The sequence below is a fragment of the Amphimedon queenslandica genome, unplaced genomic scaffold (genome assembly GCF_000090795.2).
Source record: "Amphimedon queenslandica unplaced genomic scaffold, v1.1 AMPQUscaffold_13353, whole genome shotgun sequence".
Classification (NCBI taxonomy): domain Eukaryota; kingdom Metazoa; phylum Porifera; class Demospongiae; order Haplosclerida; family Niphatidae; genus Amphimedon; species Amphimedon queenslandica.
The window spans coordinates 85048-96850 of record NW_003546411.1 but is presented as its reverse complement, the minus strand read 5'-3'; the positions used below and the strand labels follow the sequence as shown (position 1 = coordinate 96850).

Sequence of the window (11803 nt, the reverse complement as noted above, 5' to 3'; positions counted from 1 at the left end):
GATTTCCCATTGAGTGGATATGTAGGAGTAAATACCATATACGCCATATGGTATAAAATTTCACGATTTGGCTGCATTTTTGTATTTGCAGATAATTTTTTTGTGATTTTAATGTAATTACCGCACCTACTATAATCAGCATGCTATTTTACAGATTTTAGTTTCATGAATTTCTCCAAAACGTGAAAATCATGAAATTTAATTCCCATAAAATATATGGCGTATAATGGTACAATCATGCACAATGTGGAGATTACAGAAGTATCACTGTCGTTACATTCATGTTAACTCTTGTTTCTCTTTCTTCATTATGCTAGGTAAGGTATGATGATGAAGTGAAGAGGGTTGTCTGTGAACCTGTTGAACTCACTCAAGTTTTGTGCCAACCAACAATTTAAATAGAAACTACCATAACAGCAAGTGTACACATAATATCTAAATTGTATAATAGTAATAACAAAAATAATAGTACTAATAATAAAAATAAGTAATAAATAATAATTATCTGTCATTTCAAGGTACATACAGACACAAGTTTGTCAAAAAAATGTTCAGCGTTTGATGAATCAAGTACTTTTCTTTTGTCTTCATTGAATTCCTTTGTCGAACAATAAGCATAATGCATGACGAGTTTACCATTAAACAAACGTGCTGGTGACATGAATGGTAACGGGTTCATTAGGACATTGTTGAGCCTCAGTGCATCGTAATAAGTACAGCTCCATTGTGCAAAAGTATGCAATGCTTTCAGCCACTTTTCATCCCTTCTATGATCAGGTACCTTATTAGAAGGACATACTGTTTCATTGAAGGAGCAATGAATAAAGCACAAAACTAATGCCTCAATTAAATGAATATCAGGATGAGCATGCTGTGACCAATAGTGCAACGACACTCCAACTAGCTTCCATTTTGACTCTAACTTTGCCTGAACTTCAAGAGGTGTCTTCATTACTTTAAAAAGTAAGTCGATTCTTTTATCTTTATTGAGGCCTATCATGTCATCAATATACGGTAAATTGAGGTGGCTGACATCAGCCCAACTGACCCTTTCCTCAAGAGGTTCTTCATTGGTAATTGTTGTTTCTATTACTTCTGGTTTTGATAAGTATGGTGACAGTATCATATAAATACATTTCCTGATGTGTTTTCCTATCCTTGTTGCTGTGTAATCGTGTGGGTTATCAATCATCACTGGTACTAAATACTTGTTTAATACTATTATTACCATTACTGATGTAGCCATGAGTCCTTTACGATATCGTTGCTCTATAATATCAGGAAGCAGAGTACCATTTGCTGTCTTCAGGTTTTTACTCTCTAAAAGGTCGGCCATACTGATTTCTCCTATGTCATACATTTCCTTTGCTTTCTTGTAGTTTTTACTGATAGCAATGGTTGTATCATCACCACAGGTTTTAGATAAATGCATTGTAAAATCTGTCACAGTGTTGAAAATTGAAATGTAATATAACATTTCTATTTTATCGTCCTTTCTTTTTTCTCCTATTTGTGTTCCTTCTGTTATAGCTCTCCACTTAGTAGCTTCTATGTCTCTTTTCAAAGAAGGTGAGTCTACTTTATCCATGAAATCGTTTCCCATAATGGCTGGTATGAGGTATATAAGATCTGGGTTGTGATCAAAATAAAATTTATAGGCGAATCGATCTCGTTCATATAATTTGGCTTTCACCGGTTGTTGATTCAAGTCGAGAAAATCCAATGGAATATATCCAGCTTTTAAATTGAAGATGAAATAATCGGAATCATTGGCAACGACTGGACAATTGTAGTGGTTAGCGATTCGGGCTGTGCCTTGGTCTGCATCTCCATCAGCAAATATAAACTCAACTCCAAGCTCTTTTAGAGTCTCACAGAACACAATATCTGTGAATACTGGCAAAGCAGAACCTGATGGTCTTTCATCATGGCTTAACATTGCTTTGAAGATATTTTTTACTTTTTGTTTTTTTCGACACAGCTTAGTAGCACTTTTCTCTTGATTATAATCAACCCCATCAAATATCACAATGGGGTCTATAACACTATCTCTGAGTCTACTAAAGAATCTTATAACACGGTCCCTCAGTTCCCCATACTGTCCACCATGTATCCATTCCAGCTCTTTGGAGGTAGATAGTGTTCTGCTGATACTCTTCCCATCTAGAACGAGTTTACCTCTCGGTGTAATGGTTCTCCAGGTCCTCGATGGATAGTGTTCTTCGATGAGCGTTGTTAAGTACTGGATCCCCATTTTTGTTCAAATTGAAATTTGTTGAGTCATATGCTGCCATAGCAACAAACGCCATAGCAACAAACGCCCATTTTTCCTTAAAATGGATTGTTTTTTAGCTGCAGCCTTGTTCTTTCTATGTTTCAACTTTTCTGGCGGAAATTCAAGGAATAGTATAGTAAAGCCCAACATTGCTAGCAAATTTTGTGGTTACTTTCTCAATTGTTTCTAAGAATAAGTGTTCTTTATATGCAAGAATTTGATTACAACCGAATTTAAAGTAAAATACAAGTTGCCAGCAACATGTTGCCTAGTGTATGCTGGGCTAAAGGTTTTCTGTTCAAGGCAACATCATGTATTGCTTGACCGGCACATCAAAGCATGATCAAAGGCTGGGTAAATCTCAAAAGAACATTGTTGAATGCAGTGTATGTTGGTCTTTAGTCAATTTCAGATGCCTAGGAAAAATATTTTGTTTTTTTTCTTTACTGATCCTATATCTATGACTGGATTTAGAGGGGCTTCACTCATGCTCACCAAAATTAATTACTAGTATTCATGCATTCATCAGTCAGTGGGGCCCGGGCTGGCCTGTGGGTGTATGATCATGTGTGACTTCATATTATTAATCTAATTGAGCCTGGTCAGCCTGTTGGCAAAACAACAAATTTTGTAATCAACACAAGAATTTGACTTTTAAAAATAATAACATGACCAAATTGTCCAATAATGAAGGAAACACACTGTATAAGAGCAATAATAATTTTTTATGAATTGTTAAACCTTGCAGTCATACAAGGCCTTGGCAGGTATTCTCCAGCCAGTTCCTTGGTCTTGCAAGCTAGTAATAGCAACCTCTCTTTACATGATAATGGTGCAATTACTACGTGTGTGTGTGATAAAAACAAAATCAATACAAATGGTTGGTATATTAAAAAAAGTTCTCACCATTTTTAATAGTAACAGTGGCAATGTTGGACATACCAAGAGTATATGCACCAGCATTAACAGGTGATGGGATAATTCTCAATCTAAAACTCTCATCAGATTCATTATCATCATTATAAGGTATAGATATATTAGTGCACACTATTCGTTCACCACTTGTATGATTTACAGTGATCTGAGAATCTGCAATGAAGTCTATACCACGAACTACAGAGAAGGGAAAGAAAATAAAAACGTTAAACTCAGCTATTGCATATACCTGCAGTTACATCTTCAACTTGAATATAAACGATGCTCTGGGATGATATGTGACTCATATCTTTCACAAGACAGATTTCTGCAGAGTCTCCTTCATTGGCAGTTATTGATGTAGACTGAAAGTCATACCTAGGCTCATTTGCAGCTAAAAGTAGAAAGAGAAACAGATGTCAATCTAAATTATTATTAGGCTAACCAATCAGTTGAAAGAGTTGCAAAAGTACAATCAAATAAAGCAGCATAATTATCTATAAGCAGAAAAATATCTGAATAATAGCTACACTGAATGAGAGTCCAAGAGATGAAATGGCCTTCTCTCTATTTATAGTTAAAGGAAATGTGTAGTTATTAAGTAGTTAATACTTGTCATTAATAATGTTAATAACCTCCCTATTATGATAAGCACACCCCGAATTGCCACCTACTGTTTTAAAAAATATTGTCATAATTATTTTGAGTGATAAGGGCTGCCCTGCACTACAACTGTGACTCCATGCAGCAGTGTTCTGCAGTTTGAGGAGGGTTTATGTTTTTTCCAATTCTTCACCTGACACTCTCTAAAAAGAGAGAGAAAAGAGAACTTTACTTTGCCTCCAAAAATCTCCCTCCTTACCTAGAGCAATAAAATTCACTACAGCATCTCTTATAGTAGCCTCACTGCCACAGACTGCACATTTTGGTGGGCCATCAATCAATGCTGGTATTTAAAACACCATTGCTATACTGATCAACCCACCTCAAAAATAAACAATAAATACTTGTTCCTCCTTCCATTCTTTTCCTTATCTTGTAGCCTGGCTGAGTCTCTAATATCTCAGGGTCTGGCTCTAGTAAGATCTTGCAGTAAATTCATTCCATTTCTCTTCCCCTTCTTTCATAATTTTGAACCTGGTGTATGTGTGTAATAAATGAATGGGTGGACTCAAATAAATTTGTTCAAGAATGAGTCCAGTATTGGCAGGAGGTGGCTCCATCAGTGACAGCTGCTGAAGGTAACACTGAAGTGTGGGATTCACTCTATAACAGGATCAGTTAGATACCCTCTGCAACTAAAACAAAAATAAATAAAACTGAGAAGACACTATCATGAAAGCGCACCTTTAATAAAGAGAGTCAAGGACAGAAAACGAGTTCATAAACGTCCAGTAATATAATGTACAATTGAGGTGTACATTAAATTGGACAGTCTCCTTCTGTCTTCCTAATATTACAGACCTCCTCAGGTCAGATTGACGGTAGCCTATGAATATCATTACTGTTTTTACAGTATCCACCTACATGTGATGATTGGCCACCATTTTGGACAGCAAGATTCAATGGAGGATAACAAAGAAAAATCAAAACTAATTCTTTTCATTGACATGGAGCTTTTTCAAGCTACAACAGCTGGTTGGAGGAAAGAGTGGTTGCTGCTCAGCATTTCCTTAAAGGGATTTGGTGCAATATGAAGCATATTCTTTATTACAGCTTGCTTCTGCATTACTTCTTCTGGTTTCTCATGATTTTATTGTATGATAATCCTTAATGAACTTGTCACTGTGTTTTGAAACTTTTAGTACAGCTTGCATTGATAGTTTCTCTAGTCTTTCACTCTGCAATGATCACCTACATTTTGTATAGTAAAATAGGAGTCCTACTAAAAGCCTAAAACCTGGAGCCGGAACTGGAGATGAGTGCTAAAAACCGGAGCAGGAGATGATTGTTAAAAACCATGACCACAAGCACTAAGGAGACCTTTACCTCATCTCTCTATCATCCTCCAGAGTTATCATGTGACTCCCATTGGTGTGGTCATTGTGTCTCAGTATATGACTAGTGATAAGGAAACTCAGCAATGACATTCAGGGACCCTCTACCAAACACTCTGTACCAAATGATGCCACCATTATCAACCCACCCGGCAGTGTCTTTGTACCTGATAAGATGATCCTCAGGTACTACCGACCAGACTAGAACTGAAAGAACAGAATACCTCCTCCTCCTGAAGCTCCACAACCACCGAATAATGGTAATAATAATAATAACAATCTGTGCATGGGAAAAATTGCTGTCTCTATAGTTTTATCTTAACTGTAATGTTTGGATACTTGAAGCTACTCTGGAATTCTAAGGCAAAAGAGGGTGCTATTGAAAATATGATAGAGAATGGAACTAAACCTCGTGAGTTTGTTGAGAACCCTATTGAACGTAATGACATTGCAGAAAGGATTAAGAACACATTTATTCTTGGGCAGGGTACTAAAAGGCATTTGGAGTGATTCTTGAGGTCCAACTGGAACAGGAAAGACATATGTCATTAGGGAAGCAGATTGTCAGAATCCTAAAGGATCCCTTTACTTTGAGATTAGTGGAGTGGAAATTTTTCCAGAGCAGTTGGCTAAGGCTGCTTGTGTAAGGATTGAACCCACCTTCTGGAGTGTTGTGTTAGGCAAACATTTCCCGTCCTCTCTTGGCTACTATCCACTTCCATCAGACTACATCAAGAGTTTAGAAGCAGTGATTGATATTTTGGTGCTGTTTTCAAAAAGAAGCACAGACAATCTCTTTGTTTGTTCATTGATGGGGTAGATTTACTTAATTACAAAGCACAATTGTGAAGCATTTATAAAACTGGTTGGGACTGCTAAAAAATGCAAATGCTGGGTGTATTCGTATCGTATTCGTTGTTTGGAAGGTTACGTAATGCATCTTGTTCATAGTACGTCTTCAAAAACTCGAGTTAAGGTAATGGAAGAACTGGAGTTACCAGAAGATAAAGCTGTTGACTACCTCAGGGACAAAGGATTACCAACTTTGCTGTTGCTGATCAAGTAACAAAGGAAATAGGATGTCAAATAATATTTTAGTTTAAGCCGTTTCGTTTTATCATGAATACAAGTCACAATGTAGTACTGATGATGATCTATTAAATATAATCATCAATGTCATTTCCTGTTTACTGACCAGAGATATTCTGAAATAGTAATGCACAAGTCACATCCATAATCATTATTAAACATTTGCTAAAGTTTGATAGAGCAACTGGAGTTGACCCTCAACTTGGTCTCAATTATTTCTTGACAAATTTGGTGATGATGCATGTAGAAAGAACATGAAAGAGGCTCTTCAGTTATTGGTAGGTAGCAATGCTTTGAGGTACACAAAGGAAGGAAAAGTGACTAGGCATAGCAAGATGATGGAGGAGAAAGTCAAAAAAACTTGAAGCTAAAAAAAACAACAGTTGTGAACTATTAGTTTTCTCTTTAGAATCGACACAAAAATTGAATACCTTAAGGAGACAATTATTAGTGTGTACTTATTTTAGCGATTTTCATGATAATTACATTTGGCTAGTATTTAATTTAGCATTTTGATCATTTAATATTAATAATTTAATTAGAATTAAGTTTGCAATTTTTATTTGCTGAGTTAAATACCCGCAAACAATTGTGTCCTTAAGGTAATTCATTAAGCAATTTTAACCCCGCCTACGTATCCCACCCCAGTTAGTAATCCAACATAGTAGAATCTTGCCGAACTACTAATCTAAAGGCTATAATGTGATATTTAATAATCACTTACCCATCTCATCCGAGTTAGGGCCGAGTCATCTCTAGTCTCGCCACGCCCCTTCGCTGCAGGACCCAATTGATGCCAGTTTCATCTGTTTCAGCCCTCCAATAAATGCTTCTGCTTCACTGGAGAACAAACTTGATCTCTAAAATCAAGAATAAATCAGAAAAAAAATTATATAATAATAAAAAGGCTTACTATCTTATAAAATAATTGTGACATGCAACTCCCTGATGGGCGGGGCATCTACTTTTAATTTTCCAATTAATGCGCACACAAAAGATCAGCAACATCAGCCGAGACATCAGCTGAATTTCTTTTCCAGTAGACTTTTATATAGCCTGGTGGAGGTCAGTAATAAATCTCACTGTATTTTTAGCTCTCCTGCATCTCTTTAGCTTTCACCAGTGATCAATTGAGGTGTTGACAGCCAGTGTAGTCAGGACTCCAGTTGGTAGTTACTCTCTTCTCTCCCTGCAACCAGACTGGGATCCATTGCCATACAAGAGGCAATTAATAGAGCTGGAATAATACCTGAAGATGTGAGGAATAAATATTGAATTATACACATGGGCTTATTGGGCTGTGAGCTCAGAGCAGGACAAGGTCAGGTTCCAGCACATCAGGCCACACTAGGGGCTGGGCTGCCAATCTCCACTCCATGCACAACAGTGAACAAGGTATTCACCTCTGGAACAATGATGGGAGCCCAAGCACTTGCCTGTGGTATCCAGGACTGCATGAATTAGGTGGAATGGAGTCCATGAGTAATGTCCCATATTACATACCTAAGGGATGGCCTGGTTTTGGGCATCAAACAGTTGAGGATGAATCTTAAGAATGTACTGTGGGACGTTTATAATCAATTTCACATGGGAATGTGTGCCAAAGACACTGCAGAGAAATACGAGATTAGTGGACTCAAGCAGGACAAGTATACCATGAGGCCGTAAAAATTAGCAGCTCAAGCCTCTGAGAGTAGACTACTAGCAAAGGAGATAGTGCAGAGAAAGGGAAACCTTATTTAGTTGTTGAGCATTACCATCATATAAAGCTAACTTTGAGAAATCTTGAATCTTAACCCAGCCTTTAAGAAGGAGTCTGATAGCGGTACAGTGACAGCTGCTATTGCCTCAACATGATGAAGGAGAAGCCTGTGTACTTGCATCAGAGTCATTTGATTCCTCAAAAAGTACCCAGCCTCTTGCAAGGATCATTTTGTTTGGTGTCTCCTATCAACTTTCCTACTGCACCAGCAGCTGCCATTCCTAAAGTCCTTGCATCTTGTGGACCTACTAGAAATGATATCAGTCTATTTGAGATCAACGAGGCATTCTCTGTTGTCGTCCTAGCGAATATTAAGATACTTGATCTTGATCCTAGCTGATCATGTTAGCTTGCATGCATGGTAGGGCCATATCACTGGGTCATCCAATTGGAATGAGTGGTACACGAGTTGTTGTTGCACATCTTGTCCACAATTTACAGAAAGGAGAGAAAGGGACAGCAGCCATTTGTAATGGAGGAGGAGAAGCAGCAGCCATTGTCGTGGAAAACTTTAATAATCAAACTTACTTGACATCGTTGCTAAATAACAATTACTGTTTCACCTTTACTAATAAAAATATTAAGTTTTAGCTGAAATCTATATAAAGCCAACTTGAAACCATAGATAGTCTACTATGAGTACTATCTATGCCAAAACTATCAATAGTAACAACAACAATGATAATAATAATATACATACAAAATAGCTATTATTATAAACAGCAGAGTATTATACTCAAATTAAATAAGATGTGCATGTAGATGTATTTATTACTTCCACTCTCAGTAGAGCTAAATTAGAACACTATATACTTGCACTTAGGAATGGTGCAACCAGGATACAATAACTGCTATGGTGTCTCATGCAAACTATAGCTATGAGAGGCAGTGGAAGGAAAGGTAGAGTGAAAGAAAGAAAAAGACTTAGAGAAATTTAAAATGTAAATATTCCAGTGCTACATTACATGCACGCAAATGTAATTGATTCATGATCTACTACTATATAATACTCATGAATCACATATTGTCCACACACACACTCACAAACACACACATACATACACAACTTATGGGTACAAACTACTGTATAGTAGTCTTGCATAGCCAGCGAGACTACTACTGTAGTATCCCAGAAATCATGTGACTATAGAACCCTGAATTATAATTAAAATGTAATGTTATAATGTATGCCTAGACTTAATCATTGGTTGTATGTCTTGTTTGTAGTGGATCCTTTCTTAATATTTTGTGTTAATGTGAAACTATTTTCTAATTTGTGTCTTAGTATATGTAAATGTTTGATTCTCTTTTTGTTGGTTGATCTTTTGATTGTTAATAATCGTATCTACAACAGTATTATACAACAATAACTGCAAAGGCTGGTTTCCATATAGCCCTACAACAGCCTTACAACACTGTTCCAACAATCATGGAGATAGAAATCAGTCCTATCTCTATGTACAATTGCTTCAAGGCAACTCATGATCCTATTGAATGGATATTAGTGTAAAACACTGCTTTTATGGCAAATAAATGAAATAATCAAAACAGTAACAAATGAATACAATAAAAGAAATGGGTACAATGATACTTAACATAGTCTTTGCTCATACTCTAATCACTAGTGAGGGCAATAATAATAGTTTAGGTACATACAGACATAAGTTTTTCAAAAAGAGTTTTGGCACTTGAAGACTCCAGGATTTTTCTTTTGTGCATAATAAATTCCCTTGTGCAAGCATAATGCATGATGAGTTTACCATTAAACAAAAGTGCTGGTGACATGAATGGTAACGGATTCATTAGGACATTGTTGAGCCTGAATGCATCATAATATGTGCTCTTCCATTGTGCAAAAATGTGCAACGCTTCCAGCCACATTTTATTTCTTTTGTAATCAGGTAAATCTGACGAGGGACATACTGTTTCATCAAAGGAGCAATGAATAAAGCACAGAACCAATGCCTCAATTAAATGAATATCAGGATGAGCATGCTGTGACCAATAGTGCAACGACACTGCAACTAGCTTCCATATTAATTCTGATTTTATAAAGATCATCTGGACTTCAAAAGGTGTCTCCAATACTCTACAAAGTATTTCAATTCTTTCATTTTTGCTGAGATACTGCATGTCATCAATATACGGTAAATTGAGCCTGACATCAGTCCATCGGACCCTTTCCTCACGAGGGTGGGGATCCTCCATATGATGAGTAAACGTGGTTTCTATTACTTCTGGTTTTGATAAGTATGGTGACAGTATCATATAGATACATTTCCTGATGTGCTCTCCTATCCTCATTGCTGTGTAATCGTGTGGGCTATCAACCATCACTGGTATTGTAGACTCGTTCAATACTAGTACTGCCATTACTGATGTAGCAAAGCATCCTTTGCGATACTCTTGCCTTATAAAACGAGGAAGCAGAGTACCATTTGCTGTCTTCAGATTTTTGCTCTCTCTAAGGTCGACCATACTGATTTCTCCTACGTCATACAATTCCTTTGCTTTCTCATAGTTTTTCTTGATGCTGCAAATCTCACTGTCTTGGCAGACTTCAGATAAATGAGTCATGAAGTCTTTGACAGTGTCAAAAGTGGAAATGTAGTATAACATGTCTAGCTTCTCATCTTGCTTCATTTCTGTTCCAGATATTTTCGCTTTCTGAGAAGCATCAGCAATCGCGCCACTTAAACTTCTTGGCTTCATTCGCTTCATGAAGTCATTTCCCATAATGGCTGGTATGAGGTAAATAAGATCTGGGTTGTGATCAAAATAAAATTTATAAGCAAATTGATCTCGTTCGTATAATTTGGCTTTCACCGGTTGTTGATCCCAGTAGAGACAATCCAATGGAATATATCCAGCTTTCAAATTAAAGATGAAATAATCAGAATCATTGGCAACGACTGGACAATTGTAGTGGTTAGCTATTCGGGCTGTGTCTCGGTCTGCGTCTCCATCAGCAAATATAAACTCAACTCCAAGCTCTTTTAGAGTCTCACAGAATACGATGTCAGTGAATATTGGGACAACAGAGTCTGTTATTCTATCTTCTAAAATTGCATTAAAGACCTTTTTAACCTTTTCTTTCTTTCGGTGGAGCTTTGTGTCACTTTTCTCTCGATTATAATCAACCCCATCAAATATCACAATGGGGTCTATACCACTATCGCTGAGTCTTCTGAAGAATCTTATGAAGTGGTCCCTCGGTTCCCCATACTGTCCACCATGTAGCCAGTTTTTGTCGATTACGATTTCACTGACATTTTTACCATCCAATACGAGTTTGCCTCTTGGTGTAACAGTTCTCCAGGTCCTTGATGGATAGTGATGTTTAATGAGCGTTGTTAAGCCTTGAATTCCCATTAGGCTCCTGTGTTGTTTCTAGCTATTTCCCGATTTTAGGCGATTATGAATAAGCTTCCTTGTATGTTTTAGAAAACAAAACAAACTTGCTAGACCACGTGACTATTAGCCTTCGCTATTAAATTATCTTGATACCGGTAATTAATCATACATACTATGAATTAATTATAGTCATAGCATAAGTTATGTTAGTACAGCATACACATGCTCATACAGAACACAAATGTATCAAAAATGTTTTAATATCATTATACAAAGACTAGATTAGGGGCTGGAGCCAAGACTATCCTAAGACTTAATATAATTCTGCAAGCATAAAGTATGACCAGTACCATTAAACAAAAGTGCTGGTAACATGAATGGTAACGGATTCATTAGAACATTGTTAAACCT

General features: G+C 36.8%; 2 protein-coding genes, 1 long non-coding RNA gene and 1 pseudogene across 3 annotated transcripts; 2 read left to right on the top strand and 2 right to left on the bottom strand.

Moving 5' to 3' along the window:
• Positions 1–508: 508 nt before the first annotated feature.
• LOC105313108 (protein asteroid homolog 1-like) lies at positions 509–2254 on the bottom strand. Its single transcript, XM_011406271.1, has one exon. It carries the CDS (start codon positions 2252–2254, stop codon positions 509–511), a length of 1746 nt encoding a protein of 581 aa, XP_011404573.1.
• A 961-nt stretch (positions 2255–3215) lies between these two features.
• LOC109582817 (uncharacterized) lies at positions 3216–3393 on the top strand. The gene is made up of 2 exons (XR_002185238.1): positions 3216–3301; positions 3353–3393. It is a non-coding gene; the product is annotated as an uncharacterized LOC109582817 (long non-coding RNA).
• A 2773-nt stretch (positions 3394–6166) lies between these two features.
• Positions 6167–9384, top strand: LOC100639408 (acetyl-CoA acetyltransferase, mitochondrial pseudogene; annotated as a pseudogene).
• Positions 9385–9682: 298 nt separating this feature from the next.
• On the bottom strand, positions 9683–11410 carry LOC105313107 (protein asteroid homolog 1-like). The gene has a single exon (XM_011406270.1). The coding sequence runs from the start codon at positions 11408–11410 to the stop codon at positions 9683–9685; it is 1728 nt and encodes a 575-aa protein (XP_011404572.1).
• Between the last annotated feature and the right edge of the window lie 393 nt (positions 11411–11803).